Source organism: Spermophilus citellus (assembly GCF_964194105.1).
Source record: "Spermophilus citellus genome assembly, chromosome: 5".
Lineage (NCBI taxonomy): Eukaryota > Metazoa > Chordata > Mammalia > Rodentia > Sciuridae > Spermophilus > Spermophilus citellus.
Genome location: NC_138186.1, coordinates 50,990,567 through 51,007,846, shown reverse-complemented (window position 1 = coordinate 51,007,846; position 17,280 = coordinate 50,990,567). Strand labels below are relative to the sequence as shown.

The 17,280-nt window shown below is 42.2% G+C and overlaps 1 protein-coding gene and 1 long non-coding RNA gene across 3 annotated transcripts in view; both read left to right on the top strand.

The window, feature by feature from the left end:
* Positions 1-15,346, top strand: part of LOC308650070 — a 637,596-nt gene extending 622,250 nt beyond the window's left edge. Inside the window, exon 4 of the long non-coding RNA XR_014022230.1 lies at positions 15,244-15,346. This is a non-coding gene — a long non-coding RNA (uncharacterized lncRNA). The remainder of the gene's footprint in view (positions 1-15,243) is intronic.
* Positions 1,345-7,236, top strand: RPS10 (ribosomal protein S10). 2 transcript variants are annotated; one of them, XM_081295992.1, is made up of 6 exons: positions 1,345-1,487; positions 2,314-2,463; positions 2,734-2,905; positions 4,621-4,698; positions 6,257-6,312; positions 7,146-7,236. In XM_081295992.1, exons 2-6 carry the CDS (start codon positions 2,314-2,316, stop codon positions 7,185-7,187), a joined length of 498 nt encoding a protein of 165 aa, XP_081152118.1. In that variant the 5' UTR covers positions 1,345-1,487; the 3' UTR covers positions 7,188-7,236. The 2 variants fall into 2 exon arrangements, with proteins under 2 accessions (XP_081152118.1, XP_081152119.1); XM_081295993.1 differs by lacking the exon at positions 1,345-1,487 and adding an exon at positions 1,646-1,822.
* Positions 15,347-17,280: the final 1,934 nt, after the last annotated feature.

The window sequence follows — 17,280 nt, the reverse complement described above, 5'->3', positions numbered from 1 at the left end:
AGAGAGTGAGAGAGGGGAGAGAGAGAGAGAGAGAGAGAGAGAGAGAGAGAGGGGGGGGGGGAGAATTTTTTAATATTTATTTTTTAGTTCTCGGCTGACACAACATCTTTGTTGGTATGTGGTGCTGAGGATCGAACCCGGGCCGCACGCATGCCAGGCGAGCGCGCTACCGCTTGAGCCACATCCCCAGCCCATGGAACAAATATTCTTAAAAGAAAAAAATGTTTAACCACATTAGTAATTTTATATATATATACACACACACACACACATTTAAAAAGCAGGAAAATTAGCATTTCATTTTTTAGAATGGCCAAAAAGCATAAGAATGATATCCTTCGATATCAGCAGGGATAATGAGAGTGAGCTTTTTTTTTTTATGCTGAGGATTGAACCCAGGGCCTTGTTCATACAAGGCAAGCACTCTACCAACTGAGCTATATCCCCAGCCCCCTAATGAGAGTGAGCCTTAATAACTGCTGGCATGAGTGTAACTGATAATGCTCTATGTAACTCAACACCGTGCCTGTAAGAAGCCTGAGATGCATGCTTTCTCACTCAGTAGTTATACATTCAGGATTAAGCTAAAGAAAAATACTGGGCAAGGGTGCAAATATGTGTGTAGCATTGCTGATCATTGCGATTTTTAAATAAATAGTTATAAAGCGTTTATTCAACAGTGGATTACTATTCAGTCATCAAAATTGTAATTTTTAATATGAAAAGATTCATGACATTCTTTTAAGGAAAAAACAGCTTGCAAAACATATCATACATTACGTACAAAAATCCTATTTTTGTTAACTTTTTTTTTTTTTTTTTTGTACTAGGGATTGAGCTCAGGAACACTTACAACAAAACGACGTTTCTAGTCCTTTTTATTTTGAGTCAGGGTCTCCCTGATTTGCTTAGGGCCTCATTAAGTTGCTGAGGCTGGCCTTGAACTTAGCAGTCCTCCGGCCTCAGCCTCCCGAATCACTGATATTACAGGCGTGAGCCACTACGCCGGGCTTGTTAAAAGTTTTAAAAATAATAATACATTTCTGTGGGTGCATGTGAGTTTGGGAGAACATATACTCAAAACAATGATTATCTTTTGTTGGGGAACTATTTTTATTTGTGTATTTTTTTTATTTACCTGTACGTTTTCTCTCTTCCTACTCAAACAGCATATACCACTTGCATAAGTTAAATTACCGATGGGAAAGACACGTGTTTCTAAAGACACGGTCTAAATACAAGCGACCATTTATCTGTTCATAAAGCACGAAGGTTCCCGAGCTCCCGCCCGGCGGCGGTTTCCTGGCTCCTGAATCCGAGAAGCCGACACTGGTCGCCAGAGCCTCCCACTCTTCAGGCACCGCCGAGGACACCCCAGGCCGCGCGCGGGTCCTGGCTGTGGGCGGGGCCGCGCAGCCCGGAAGAGACGCTGCGCCGCGCATGCCCCTTCCTTTCCAGCCTCGGCCTCGGACCCTGAAGCCTCCGCGGTGAGTTCCTCTGGCGTTCGGGTTCCATCTGCCACCATCGGGCCGTCCTGTCGTCATAGCGGCCGTGTCTCCCTAGGGCTTGGACCGAGGACCTCTCTGCCCCTCTTGGCACTCCCATTTCTAAGCGGCGAGAAGGGTTGGGGGGTGTTGTTTAGGGAGTTAGAAGGGTGCTGGTAGGCGAAGTTCGGCGTCCGGATGGCGGAAGACGGAGGAGGGGAGTTTGAAGCCCTAGTGTGGCGGGGACCAGCCAGGCGAGGCTAGGGAGGCCGTACCCCACCTGCACGCGTTTCCTTCGCGGGAGGACCTTTCGCCTGGCCCTGGAGCTCTAGTTTGGGGTAGGGAATTTTAGGGGATGACGGTTGCGGGAACCTTAGTCCTTCTGTTGGGGGTCAGTGATCTGTGAGGCAGCGGTGGGGGGGCTTTTCCACTTCCGGGTCCTGCTGTGCGCCTTAAAGTGCAGATGGGAGAATCCCCACTGGGTAGGTCTTGATGACCCCCCAGTACCGCTAGAGTACCATGTCTGCGTACTCCCCACTCCCTGTACCGTTGTGGTTGTCAGAGCTTGTGAAGTTGGATCAGATACGTGTCCATGTCCCTGTTTTAACGTCCTGACCAGTATTCCATCTGAAACATTAGGTGGTGGGGGAGAGGGCTGGTCTCCAGTGAGTTTATTCTGCTGTTTTTTTTTTTTTAGCATGTCTTCTATGGTGTGTTTTGAATTTTCCATCCCAGGCAGTGATTTTGTGGTCACTTAGGGTCATCAACTTGGTTACTGGGATCCTAGCTACATTGCTCAGAAACGTTCCTCATGATCACTTTCTTGCAGATGTTGATGCCCAAGAAGAATCGGATTGCCATTTATGAACTCCTTTTTAAGGAGGGAGTAATGGTAGCCAAGAAAGATGTCCACATGCCCAAGCACCCAGAGCTGGCAGATAAGAATGTACCCAACCTTCATGTCATGAAGGCCATGCAGGTATGGACTGAGATGGAAATGGGGGAGATTTCCCACTAATGTTCAAGGTAGATTCCAACAAGAGATCAGGGTAGCTGCTTGCTTTCTTGAAGGACACTGATGTAGATATATGCTGTGAAAACTTGTCTCTTTATCCCCTTTGAAGTGCAGAGTTCCCAGCTTCTAATTATGTTCTTTGTTTTGTTTTGAGATGGGATCTCTCACTATTGCACAGTCTGGCCTTAAACTCTTGTTTGGAGGGGATTTCTAAACAGTAGTTTTCTACCTTAGTCTCTCAAGTCTCGAGGCTACGTGAAGGAACAGTTTGCTTGGAGACACTTCTACTGGTACCTTACCAACGAAGGCATTCAGTATCTCCGTGATTACCTCCATCTGCCACCTGAGATTGTGCCTGCCACTCTACGCCGGAGCCGACCAGAAACTGGCCGACCTCGGCCCAAAGGTAGGTGCTTAATTAATGCCACCAAGGGCCTGCTCTGAAGCTGCTCTTTCCTGAGGGAAACAGTGTATGTGAAATGGTATGATCTTTTGTGTGGGGGACAGAAGTGTTATTAAAACTTATCATTGGTGTTAGCTTTAGAGGGGACGGTGGCAAGGGCCTTTGGTCAAGTTCTGGAACCTTTGAACTGAACCCAGGTCTTTGTCCGTCCATGAAATTGCATTAAACATGAGTAGAATTTTGGTCTTTCGAGTGACTGCAAATATTCAGATACATGGCAGGTCATTCAATGATTATTTTCTAGCAGAATGAGATTGTGCTCAAGAAGTCCAGAGCAAAGCTCTTTACCAACATGTAAAAGAAATTAATGGTTTCTTGGCAAGGGGAGCAAAAATTTTAAAAACGGGAGAGAATGGATATGTATGTAATTTGGGTGTGAAATAGGCTCCCTTATGAAAGTTATCTTCTGGCTCCTGAGATCCTTACTGGCTCACAGTTAGCATTTTGGCAGGGTTCTGGTTACTTGTTATGAACTTGGTAGGAGCTGCAGAGAATTTGTGGGCTGGTGACAAGATGGACAGATATCCAAAAATGATCTGCAGATTCTCTAGGTTCCCCTGGAGAGTGACTTCATGGAACTCAAGAACCTGTTAGGTACACTTAAGGGATTTTAATGGTTACGTAGATTTATCTTTCTTTATTTTGTGCCTGAGATTGGACCCAGGGCTGCTTTGCTGCTGAGCTACTTCCCTACTCCTTTTATCTATTTTTAATGTTATTAATTAGGGATTGAGCCCAGGGGTACTTTGCCATTGAGTATGTGGACAGCCCCCCCTCTTTTCCTTGGGGGCGGGATACCAGGGGTGGCTTAACCACTGAGCCACATCCTCTGCCTTTTTAATATTTTGTTTAGAGACAGAGTCTTGCTAAATTGCTGAGGATGTTTTTGACCTTGCAATTCTTCTGCCTCGGCCTCCCTGGTCACTGGGCTTATAGGAGTGCTCCACTAGCCCAGCCCAGCCTTGTGAATACTTGGAGCAGAGGTTCTCTAGAGTCAAGTTTGTTTTTTTCTACTTCAGAAAACTGTTTTTTAATTATACGGATTCCATTGGCTAGAGAGAATGCTGAATTAAATTTAATATTTCACGTTTGGGAGAATTTTTAAAGGTTAGACTTTACCTTAAAACTTCTGACTGGGAATGTGGCTAAGGGGTCGTCTAGTGGCACAGGATCCTGTGTTCCACCCCAAGCATAACATGCAAAAAACTGTGCCTTAGCCCATGAAGTCACAAGTTTTCAATTCTGCCAGTATAATTATGTTCTTGTTATTATTACAGCATAATGATATATTATAGATTTCTATAGGTGTTCCACATCTGGGATAATGGGTTAATATATATACTGCTTATGAGGTATGTATAGAAGCTCAAGAGGAACTAAAGGATTCTTGGAGACACCTACATTATATAATTACTTTTCCAGTCATATACTAAATTTCTCACTTGGAAAGATGGGGAGAATTCAAAATTTGGATATATTTGTAGCAATATTTCTAAATTTGCCAAGTGATTGGAAAATGCCTTTATGTGGAGAGACTCAGTAGAAGAAAACCAGTTTTCTTGCAGTTCACCAGAGATGCAAGAGCCATGCCTGTTTTCCTGACCTTCAAGAAATAGTTCCCATGCTGCTGTGTGTTCACGGTGTGGTTTAATTTATAGGTCTGGAGGGTGAGCGGCCTGCAAGACTCACAAGAGGGGAAGCTGACAGAGATACCTACAGGCGGAGTGCTGTGCCCCGTGAGTAATGGCATCTTCTGTATCTGGGCTGTTGGGGAATTCAAGAACCTGTTAGGAACACTTCTTAAGGGATTTTAATGGATTCTTCAGCCCTTACAGGTGCAGGAGAGATGCTTGATTTCAGTCTCCACATCATCAGAACAGCAGGAGTCCTTTGGAAATCAAGCCCTCTCAGTTGGGGGACACTAAAAACCTGTAACCAGAAAAAACAACTCTCAGGAAAGCCACATGCTTTCCTTTTTCCTGTTTGCTTTGTTTTGTAAGCTCCTTGAGGGCAGCGCTCACTCAACTGTTTTTGCAAAAATAATGTGAAATTAGCAAGTGCTTACATTAACCCAGAATGACAAATTCACTGGGTTGGGTACCTTTTGCATGCCAAGCACTATTGTAGGGACATGTCTGTATAATAGACAAAAGGCTCAATTCTCATTGAGCTTTCAGTGCTAGGGAAGATGGGTTTGTGTTAGGTGGTCTGGGTGCTGTGTGAGAAAATTAAAGCAGAAGTGGGTGGGTGTTGGTGATATTCAGTTGGGTTTTCAGAGTCTTTGCAGAAGTACGCAGATATCTGAAGGACAGGACAGAAGGGGAGTCAGCCAAGGGAGGGTCCCAAGCAGAGTCCCTCAGAGGGCACCTAGCTTGTCAAAAGAGGGAAGATAAAGATGTCATATGGGAAGAACTTACAGTCATTCACTCTGTTGCAAAAGGCGTTGTGATATAAAATTCCAAAAAGAAGTTTTTACTTCTACCACTCTTACCTGCCACCTTGTCATCTTTTCTGGTTCTTCGAATGTGAAGAAAAGAGCACTTGGCCTGAGTGCCTTACAGGGGAGAGGGTGAATTCTTCCAGCTCTTGGTTCAGAGGAAGTCATGCCACATGGGGAACTTGGGAACTGTTCTTCAGAGAATGAGACAGTTGAACTTGAGCCACAGGGTCCTCCCTTGAGAGTGAGCATAGCTTGGCGAGTGCAGAGGTGGGGAGAACATGGTGGCTAGTTTGAGAGGGCTGGAAGTGAGCAGTCAGGACCCTGAGGTAGAAGCGGGCTGAAGGGAAACTCTGCTTTTAGTGGTATTCATTGAAACCACGTTATTGGCCCTGGCTCCCATATTCTCCATGTGACTTATATATGAAATACACATTTCCTAGCCATACAATTTAAAAACAGGTGGAAATGGGTTGTGTGTTATTTTAACATGAAACCCTTATAAACATTGATATTTTATATTGTTTTGTTCCCAAGTCTTTGAAATCTATCGTGTGTTTCGTGCACATCTTGACATAAACTCCTGGCTGCCTGTAGGATAGCCAGCGCTAGATCTTTGATCTTGTCTCTCCCATTTTGCAGCTCTGGGCCCTTAATTGTCCTTAAAGTTTTCCCTTATTGAGCTCCCTCTACAAGCTTAGTGCAGGATGGGAAGTGAGGGTCCTTTGTGGCTACAGTGGCCTTCCTGGAGAGGTGGAAGCTTTGAGCTGAGTTTTGAAAGGTGGTATAGTGAAAGCTGACTGTGCCCCAGGAGAGGGAAGGTAACAGTGACTTCAAATTGATGTTTCTCTTTCCAGCTGGTGCTGACAAGAAAGCCGAGGCTGGGGCTGGGTCAGCAACCGAATTTCAGTTTGTAAGTATTCCCCCATTTGCTACTATAAGTAGTCACTCTACTAACCTCAGGCTTGTGGCTTTACAAGTTCTGGGGATATGGTTTGGGTGGGGAGTCTGTTGCCTGTTTTTTCCCAAATTTCAGATAAGTTTTACATTGAGGAGGGCCCAGTATGCAAACTTTAGTAAATATATGTTGCTGATGTGAGTCTCAAAAATCATGGCATGCTGGTGTTCTGTTTTATTAATGATGGTCATAACTCCCTGAATTTTTAGAAAGTGAAATTTGAAATTGAACAAAACACTAGAGATTGAGTGGACTCTAGAATAAAGTTGATCTGAAATCTAATCGTGTCATCTAGGGCAGGTTCTTTCCTTTTTTTAAAATTTCTTGTTTTACTTGTCGATGGGCCTTCGTTTATTTATATGTGGTGCTGAGAATCGACCCAGTGCCTCACAGACGCTAGGCAAGCACTCTTCCACAACCCCAGCCTTTGGGCAGGTTCTTTTCTGCTTCACTTTCTCATGTGTGAAACAGGGATGCTAATAGAGCAATAAAGGTACTGTGAGGTTAGTTGATCCAGTTGAAATGTTTAGCAGGTCCTCCTGTGGCAGGTCTTCTTGTGGGTATGAATGAATATACTGGCTGGGTGGCCACATGCCCATTCTACCAGTGAGGAAGTAGGCTTAGATATTGAATGGCCCCATAGCAATAAGGGGCAGGGCTGGGGTTTATGGCCTGCACTCTCTTGGCTGTTGGCTTCGTATCTCTCTCCAGTGATAATGAAGCCAGAAAGCATGAAAGGTACAACCCTGCATGCTACTATTGCTGACTTCATGTTATTTCTCTTGCAGAGAGGCGGATTTGGTCGTGGACGTGGTCAGCCACCTCAGTGAAGTTGGACCGGATTATTTTGTTTTGAATAAACTTGTAGCCAGAAAAAAACTTGTGTATCCATTTTTTTTTGCGTGTGTTATATAGCTTAAACAGAAATGTCATAAGGATCTGAATGTAAGTGGGGCAAGATTGGATTGGTTTGGGAAGTTGTCCTGTCTGGCATGACATCGTTGTTGCTGATAGGGCTGTTGTGCTTGGCTTTGCCTTGTGCCCTCTGCTCTATCCAGCACCCTCCTGCAGAGTTGTGTTCTATGGAACCCACACCTCCCTCACAGCCGTGCTGTCTCAGTGCTACATGTGGGAAAATTGCTCTTTGTTGGCCTGGAATTGAGATTTTGTTCTGAGTATCTTGAGAGGTTCTGGAAAGGATTAAAAGAAACAAATACTGTTCTTGGAATTCTGCACAAACAATTTAAAGGGACCGCATGCAAGGAATAGTGTTTAGGCAAACGGTTTTACTAATACCAACCTTAAGCCTCAGGATTTATAGAATTAAAGTGCATAAAAATGGCTTGAGGGCTGGGGCTCAGTGGAAGAGTGCTTGCCTGGCACATGTGAGGCACTGGGTTCGATCCTCAGCACCTCATCCACCTACAACTATGTATGTAAACTGGCTTGGGCTATAGCTCAGTGGTAGAGTGCTTGCCTTGCATGCACAAGGTCTTTGGTTCAATCCCCAGCACCACACACACCCACACATAAACTAATAGGCAATTGGAGCCCGTTATTCCAGGTCTCCCCTTTGAAAGAGGAGAAATATTCTAGTTTCTGAGGCTTTCATAAGTGGTGACCCAGTGTAGCACTTGAGGAAATGGATAAGGGCTGTATGTCCAGTTTCCTGGGGGTAATGCCGACCATCATAGTGGTGTGTCAGGGGCTTTGATGGGAAGTGAAGTAGACTGAAAGGATTTTTACAGTGCTTGGCACAGTGCCTGAAGGACCTTCAAATGGCCTAATGAGACCTTAGGAACACCCTTGCAGACTTAGCTGGGTCAGACACCAATGTTGACTTGCAGATCAATTACCATCCATGGTTGTAAATTTGCTACTGGGATTTGGGGTGGTAGGGTTGTTGGGATTTGAGATGGTAAGCTCAGCTAGGACAAACATACCAAGTTTCAGCCAATGAAAATAATAATAGAAATACCTCTTTGGACTCTGGGGACTTGGGAATAATTTGTGAAGTTCTATGAGCCAAGCTTTGTATGGAGATGGACAGTTTGTAAAAACCAAAAATGGTGGTATTGTGCTGTACCTGACCTTGGGTCTTGGTAGGCAGTTGTACTTTAGACCACTAGGTGGCAGCTGATGGCAACTCCAAATAAAGCACTTCACAGTCCTAGGAGGTGAGCTTTGGAATCTGAACCACCAATAAATAGAAGCTTGCTTTGGCAGGAAGAGGCAGTGTTTGGGGAAGCTTGTTTCAGCACGGCCTTGGCTGCCCTGCCAAAGATTGCTTTTTATCCAATTTTTCTGCTGGCTCGAGGATGTCAAGTGGTTTGCCCGTGTTCACACGCCTTGTGATTGTTTAACCTGGATTCCACTGTGAAATGTTAGTAGCTCCCGGCCTTTCTGTTTCCCACTGAGATCAGTGAGTGGATGGACTTCTACAGCCTTGGTGATTTTCTGGCCCTAAAATGTCACTGTTTTTCAAGAAGGGCTCTTTGCCAACCTCTTCCCTTATGATTTAAATTAGTTCCAGAATATATTCTAGATCACCCCTGACTCTGGATAAACCCCAAGGAATCTATAAAGTAGTCCAAGCAAGTGGATAAGCATGCTGTTGGAGGAGAGTCTTGCATCCTCCAGCCCCCTCCATTGATAAGTTGAAATTCCCCTGTCATTCCTTAGCTGCTCAGGGATCATTGCTGGTAAGTACTCTAAGAAACAAGCTCAAAATTTGCCCTCAAGCATCTTATATATTGGTTATATATTGAATATAATACCAAATACTACCTAAGTGGTAAATCATGACCAAACAATTTTTTTTCTTTTCTTTTTTTTTTTTTTTTTTTTTTTTTTTTGTACTAGGGATTGAACCCAGGGGTGCTTAACCACTGGGCCACATCCCTAGCCCCTTATTTTAAAAGTTTGAGACAGGGTCTCATTAAGTTGCTGAAGCTGGCCTTGAACTTTGAATCCAACTGCCTCAGCCTCCTGAGTCACTCTGATTACAGGTGTGTGTCACCACATCTATCTCCAAACTGAGTTATAAGGAAATGTAGCGCAGGGGAAAGAATTTAAAGGGAAGCAGCCCAATGGGGTTTTGTGGGACAAAGGAGGCATGAGACCAGATGGGGCATCTTGAAGAGTTTTTATTGTAAGTGCCCCCTCACTTGGGGAGAGTGGGTTAGGAAAGACAGTGAGAGGCCCAGCTGGAGGACTGTGTGGGCACAGCCACCACTAAGGGAAAGCTTTGGGTGTCTTCCAGGGTTGCTTTCTAGGTCCATCATAGCTTGCTTCTACCCTCCAACCCCTGCCTTACCAGCTCATTCCTACCACACAACCGTCACCAAAAAACGTCCAAAGAATTTTTAAAGGGATTTTGGAAGCTGATAGATGAAGGTTCCCCCCCCCCCCGCCCTAATTTAACATAAACTTCCTGATATGGTCACAAATCTCCTTTCCCCGAAATCTACAATTTCCTTATAACTAGTGCCAATAGCAGCTTCAATTCTCTGTGACGTAGAAGGCAGCCACTCTGCCTCTGTTAGATGCTAGGAGACAAAGAGGTGAATATAGAATCAGTTTAAAGGATTTCCCAAGAGCCAGGTACAGAGGTGCATGCCTGGAATTCCAGTGCCTCAGGAGGTGGAGGCAGAAGGATCAAAAGTTTGAGGCCAGTCTAGGTAATTTAACAAGACTCTGTCTCAAAAAAGGGTGCTGGGTGTGGTGTCACATGCCTGTAATCCCAGCAGCTCCAGAGCCTGAGGCAGGAGGATTGCTGGTTCAAAGCCAGTCTCAGCAATTTAGCAAGGCTGTAAGCAATCTAGTGAGACTGTCTCAAAAAATAAAAAGGGTTGGGGAGTGGCTCAGTGGTTAAGTGCCCTTGGGTTCAATCCCTGGTACAAAAAAAAAAAGGAGTGGGGAGTGCTGGGTATGTAACTTCAGTGGTAGAGCACCCCCAGGTTCAATCGAGTATGGCAAACAAACAAGGATTTTCCAAGAAACTCATTTTTGAGAAGGTTACATCCTCTGGCCCTGAAGATAAGAGGTCCTGCTGAGAATATTTGCTGCCTAGTTCTTGGCAAGGGTCCTCAACAGGGTGGAGGAATTCAGTGCAGATTGTTTTGCATTTTCTAATTTTATTCAAATGCAATTATATAATATGCACTCCTTTTAGTTTGGCTTCTTTTACTTAGCAGCACTGTGAGTTTCACAATGTTGTTACAGATATTTGTAGTGGCTTTTTATAGCTGAGTATTTTACCCGTTGATAGGCACTTGGGTTATTTCTACTTTTTGGCTATGGTGATTAACGTTGCTGTGAACATTTGTGTGCGGTTTCGGGTGAACCTGTGTTTGCAGTTCTCCTAGGTATATACATAGGAGTGGAGTGGCTAGGTCCTGTGGTCCTGGGTAACATTTTGAGGAACAGCCAAACCATTTCCCAGAGTGGCTGTACCATTTTACATTCCCTTTTGCAGGTTATGAGTTTTAATTGCTTCTCATCCCTACCAAGTCTTGGTTTGGCCAGTCTTTTAATCTCAGCCACTGTGAAGAGTTTGGATTTTTTCCTACAGATGACAATTCACAGAATGAAGACAAGGGTAGACGTGGTGGAGAAAGGGAGACTTTGGTCTAAGGGTACAAATTTAGGAGAAGTTCTTATATCATATTGTACAGCATAATGACTATAGTTAACATTAATATATTATGTTAAGATAATATATAATCATATATTATACATTATATCATATTATATGTCATACATAATATATTTCAAAGTAACTATAGAGGATTTTAAGTGTTTTCACCACAAAAAAGGATAAGTATTCGAGGTGGTAGATAGGCCAACTGGCCTGATTTTTCTCATTTCAAAATGTTATATGTGCAGGGCATGTGGCACATGCCTATAATCCCAGCGGCTTGGGAGGCTAAGACAGGAGGATCGTAAGTTCAAGGCCAGCCTCAGCAATGGCGAGGCAAATACTTAAATCCTTACTGCAGAAAAAAATCCACATTCTTTACAGTGGCTGAGATTAAGTGACTGGCCAAACCAAGGTGCGGTGAAGGTGAGGATCTAGCTGACTGAGTTTGGGTCTGCATGGTGACCACACAGGGACACTGAGTGGTCATGGGTGAAGCGCTCTGTCATTGGGGACTACAATACACAGCCTGCGGGAAACGGAGAGGAAATCCATCATTGGACTGCTCAGTTCTAGAAAGGAAACTGGGACAGAATGAGGGCATTGGTGTGGGGGGGAGAGGGATGAAAGGGATTGTTTAAAAAGTTACAGCCATAGAAAGCCTGGAGCCCATTTCTATTTAAAAGTGCTTTATTAAATAGAAACCCGTGATAAATGCATGGCACGGATCCAAAAGAACAGCCACTTGAAAAATAAGCCCTGCATGGTTTACTGACATATCAAAGAGGCCATTGTAAGAAAAGGGCATCTTTAAAAATAAATAAATATTAAGTGAGAGAGGATACTCGAGCTGAGGGACTAAGGAAGCCTCAAAATGGGGCAAAATTTATGGAAGCAGTGAATCCAATGGGATTTTAAAATTCTGAAGAGTCCTTGCAAGAAACGTCCAAGTAAATAGTTCTAGTTTATTGAAAAACGCGAAAAGTTGGAGGTCAGTTTGAGGATCTGGAAGCATCAGTTCCTCAATATGCAAAAAGTGTATGGGGCTGAGAGCCAGCTGATTCTGATAGCTTGCCACTATTACATAGATATTTCCTCCTTCTGTTAAAGCTAAAAATATTTTTAAAATTTATACTGCAGTGTGGGGATTCAATCTAGGCCCTTGGGCATGCATTCTAGACAGGCATTCCCCCACTGAGTTATACCCCAGCCCCAAAGCCATTTTAGTAAAGAAATTTTCAAACATAAAATAAACATGATTATAGTAAACCACAATGTAACCATCTCTGAGATTCAAGGTAACCAACATTCCATGCCATTCTTTTTTATCCCTAGTCCTTTTTTTTTTTTTTTAAATTGCCAGACAGGGTCTTGCTAAATTGCCCAGATGGCCTCAAACTTGCAATTTTCCTGTCTCAGCCTCTGAGATCACTGGGATTAAGCCATGCACTGCCCCCCAAAAGTGAGCCCATTCGGTCTTTCTTGTTACATGATACCTGTACCCTCTCCCCACCCATCCCATCATAATTTGGTGTTTTTTTTTTAATACTTTTTAGTAGTAGTTGGGCACAATACCTTTATTTTATTTATTTATATGAGGTGCTGAGGATCGAACCCAGGGCCTTGCCTGTTTTAGGCAAGCACTCTACCGCTGAGCCACAACCCCAGCCCTGATTGTTTTTTTTTTAAGTCAGGGGTGTGTGTGTGTGTGTGTGTGTGTGTGTGTGTATGTGTGTATGTGTGTATTTTTGCTTTACTGGGATTGTATCCAAGGGTGCTCTAACACTGAGCTTCATCCCAATCTCTTTTAATTTTATATATATATATATTTTTTTAATTTTTAATATATATATATATATTTTAGTTGTAGTATTTATTTTTATATGGAGCTAAGGATCAAACCCAGCATCTTGCAGGTGCTAGGTGAGCACTCTACCACTGAGCCACAACCCCAGCCCTCCCTTTTATTTTTTAATTTTTTTTTTTTTTAAAGAGAGAGTGAGAGAGGAGAGAGAGAATTTTTTTTTAATATTTATTTCTTAGTTCTCGGCGGACACAACATCTTTGTTGGTATGTGGTGCTGAGGATCGAACCCCGGGCCACACGCATGCTAGGCGAGCGCGCTACCGCTTGAGCCACATCCCCAGCCCTATTTTTTAATTTGTGATAGGGTCTAGCTAAGTTGTCCAGACTGGCCTTGAACTTGCAACCCTTCTTCCTCAGGCTCCCGAGTAGCTAGGATGACCGACATGTGCTTCTCAACCTAGCTGTTGAATCTTTTTTATTGCTCAACAGCATTCCATTCCATGCTATGGATTTGCCACAATTTGATTAATCATTCACCCAAACAAAGGACATCTTGATTGTTTGAGGTTACCATAAGTAAAGCTGCCACACATTCATGTTCAGGTTTTTTGTTTTTGTGGTTTTGGTACTAGAGATGGAACTCAGGGGCACTTTGCCACTGAGTCACATCCACAGCCCTTTTGACTTTTTTTTTTTTTTTTTTTTTTGAGACAGGGTCTCACAAAATTGCTTAGGGCCTCTGTAAATTGTTGAGACTGGCCTGGAAATTGTTATCCTCCTACTTCTGCCTCCTGAGTCACTGGGATACAGGTGTGCACTATCATGCCTGGCTTCATGTTCAGTTTTCTGAATAAACATATTTCTTAATTTCTCTAGGATAAATGCCTAGGAATGCAGTTGCTGCTGAGTGGTATGGTTGTTGCATATTAAGTTTTTTTGAAGCCAGGGGTGTTTAACTACTGAGCCACATCCCCAGTCCTTTTATTTATTTATTTATTTATTTCATTTTTCATGTGGAGACAGGATCTTACTAAGTTACTTAAGGCCTTGCTAAATTGCTGGGGCTGGCCTCCAATCTGCAATTCTCCTGCCTCAGCCTCCTGAGCTGCTGGGATTATGGGCATGCACCACCATGTCCAACTGCATGTTAAGTTTTTTCCAAGAAACTACCAGACCCTTTTCCAGGGTGTATCATATTACAAGAGTGATCCAGTTTCCCTTAATCTTTGCCAACATTTAGTGTTTGTCCCTATTTGTTTTTAAATATATATATTTTTAGTTGTTGATAGACGTTTATTTTATTTATTTATATGCGGTGCTGAGAATTGAACTCAGTGCCTCACACATGCCAGGCAAATGTGCTACCGCTGAGCCCCAGCCCCAGCCCCTGTCCCTATTTTTAATTTAGCCATTCTGATGTGTGTAGTGATATTTCACTACAATTTAATTTACTTTAATGACTAAGGATAATAAACAACTTTTAATGTGCTGTTTTGCTATCTATATATCCTCTTTGGTGATAAGTCTATCATGTTGTTTGCCCATTTTCTTTATTTTTTTGCATTTATTTAATTTTAATTTGTTCTTTTCAGTTATACATAACAGTAGGATGATTTTGACATATCATACATACATGGAGTATAACTTCCCATTTTTGTGGCTGTACATGATGTGGTGTCACACTGGTCAGGCATTCATATATGAACATAGGAAAATTAGTTCATTCTACTGTCTTTCCCATTCCCTCTCCCTTCCCTTCCCTCCTTCCCCATTGTCCAATCCAGTGAATTCCTCCTTCCCCACCTTTTGCCCATTTTCTAACTGAATTATTTTTATTTTTGGTACTCAGGATTGAAACCAGGGGCACTCAACCACTAGCCATATCCCCTACCCCTTTTTTTGTATTTTAGAGATAGGGTCTCACTGAGTTGCTCAAGGCCTTGCTAAGTTGCTGAGGCTGGCTTAGAACTTGTGATCCTCCTGCCTCAGCCTCCTGAGCTGCCGGGATTATAGGCGTGCCTGGCTCCAACTAAATTATTTTTTAACCATTATATTTTTAAAATTCTTCATATAGTCAAAGTACTTTTCCTTGGTCTGATATGTGGTTTGCAAATATTTTCTTCCAGGCTTGTCTTTTCAGCCTCTTTATGGGTCTTTCACAGAGCAAAATTTTTTATTTTCATGTAGACTAATTTATCATTTTTTCCTTTTATTAATCATGTTTTTGGTGTCAAGTGTAAGACATCTGTCAAGAAGTAAAACTTGAAGTTTTCTCTGAAAGTTTTAGATCTTTCATGTAAATCCATGATACATTTTGAGTTATTTTTTATATTAGGTATGAGGTAGTCCTTATATTAGGTTGAACTTTTTGTTTTTGTTTTGTTATGCTTATGGATGTCCAATTGCCCAGCACCATTTTTTTTTTAAATATTTATTTTTAGTTCTCGGCGGACACAACATCTTTGTTGGTATGTGGTGCTGAGGATCGAACCCGGGCCGCACGCATGCCAGGCAAGCGCGCTACCGCTTGAGCCACATCCCCAGCCCCGCAGCACCATTTGTTGAAAAGGACATTTTCTGTTAGTTTAAAAATTAACTTGGTAACTAGGCACGGTAGTGCACATCTGTAATCCCAGTGGCTCGGGAGGCTGAGGCAGGAGGATTGCAAGTTCAAAATCAGCCTCAGCAATTTAGCAAGGTCCTGAGCAACTTAGGGAGACCCTGTCTCAAAATAAAAAATTAAAAAGAGGCAGTATGTGGCTCAGTGGTTAAGCACCCCTGGTTCAATCCCTGGTACCAAAAAACAAAACAAAATCCAAACAAAAAATTAATTTTATTGTTTTAAAATACAAAGTTGTTGTACTTCTTCATATACTCTGGCTTGTTTATTTTTTATTTTTATTATTATTATTATTATTTTTTGGTACCAGGAATTGAACCCTGGGGTGCTTAACCACTGAGCTACATCCCCTGCCCTTTCTTAATTTTTTATTTTGAGACAGATCTCACTAAATTGGGTTTAGGGCCCCACTATGTTGCTGAGACTAGCCTTGAACTTGAAATCTTTCTTCCTCAGCCTCCTTGTTTGCTGTGATTATAGGTATATACCACCATGCCTGGTGGCTTTGTTAATTTTATCTTGTTTACTTTCTATTTCATTGGTTTATTCTCTTTATTAATTTCCACCTCTACTCAATTTAGATTGATTTACTTTATTTATTTATTTATTTGGGTGCTGGGGATTGAACCCAGATCCTTATGCATGGGAGACAAGCACTCTACCAACTGAGCTATGTCTCCAGCCCTACTAGGTTTTTTCCCTAGCTTCTTTATTTTTTATTTTTTTGTAGCCTTTATTTTGTTTGTTTATTTTTATGTGGTGCTGAGGATCGAACCCAGGCTGCACGCATGCCAGGCGAGCGGGCTACCACTTGAGCCACATTCCCAGCCCCACTGAATTTCTTTTAAACCCTTTCTTCCTAATTAAAAAAAAAAAAAAAAAAAAAAAAAAAAAAGGTTACTTTGTCTGGGCTTCATTTACTCTCTGCCTATAAAATCCAGGCAGAGTGCTTAACAGAAGTAAAGGAGATCACTCTTGAGAGAAGAAATAATTATCCTTCCGTAGATGATAGTGTCATAGTTTTTTTTTTTTTTTAAATCATTATTTTATTACAGACAGGGTCTTGCTGAGTTGCTCAGGGCCTCACTAAATTGCTAAGGCTGGATTTGAACTTGTGACCCTCCTGCCTTAGCCTCCTGAGTCACTGTGATTATAGGTGTGCACTACTGTCTGGCTGATAATAGATTTAAATTTAAAAAAAAAATCCCAATATATATGTCATTCTACTAAGTATGTTCAATTTTCTAAAAGTCCTGAAAAGTAAAACACTAATTAATATATTTCAAGTCCTAGGACATATCTGAAGGGAGATTTTTTTTTTTAACAGAATTGGGAGGTTCATGTTTACTCATCCCTTCCACATGGTCAGTCACAAGTTCTGACCCATGCCTCCCTCTAGTTTGATGCCCAATATTTAATGATATATGAATACTGTCATTAAAAAATGGAATAGAGCTGGGGATGTAGCTCAGTGGTACAGCATTTACATAGCATATACAAAGCCCTGAGTTCAAACCTCAGCACCACAAAAAGAAAGACAGACAGACTAACAGAGAGACATTTCAGGAAGATGCAATAATTATAAATATATATCCACCTAATAACAGAACTTCAAAATATATGAAGTAAAAACAGAACTAAAGGGAGAAATACACAAACCCACAAGCTTAGATGAAGATTTTATTACCTTTCCCTCAGTACTTGATAGAGAAACTCAACAAAAAGTCAGCAAGGACAATATTATCAACTAATTTAACTTAATTGATATTTATAAAGCACTATACCCAACAAGTATATAATGGCAAAGCTCAAGACCAACCTGGGCAACTTAGAAAGTTCTCTCAAAATAAAATTAAAA

Coding starts and splice junctions, on each gene's coding strand:
- RPS10 (XM_081295992.1), top strand. CDS start 2,314: ATGTTGATGCCCAAGAAGAATCGGATTGCCATTTATGAACTCCTTTTT. Junction 2,464..2,733: donor ATGTCATGAAGGCCATGCAG/GTATGGACTGAG, acceptor TTTCTACCTTAG/TCTCTCAAGTCTCGAGGCTA. Junction 6,313..7,145: donor CAGCAACCGAATTTCAGTTT/GTAAGTATTCCC, acceptor TTTCTCTTGCAG/AGAGGCGGATTTGGTCGTGG.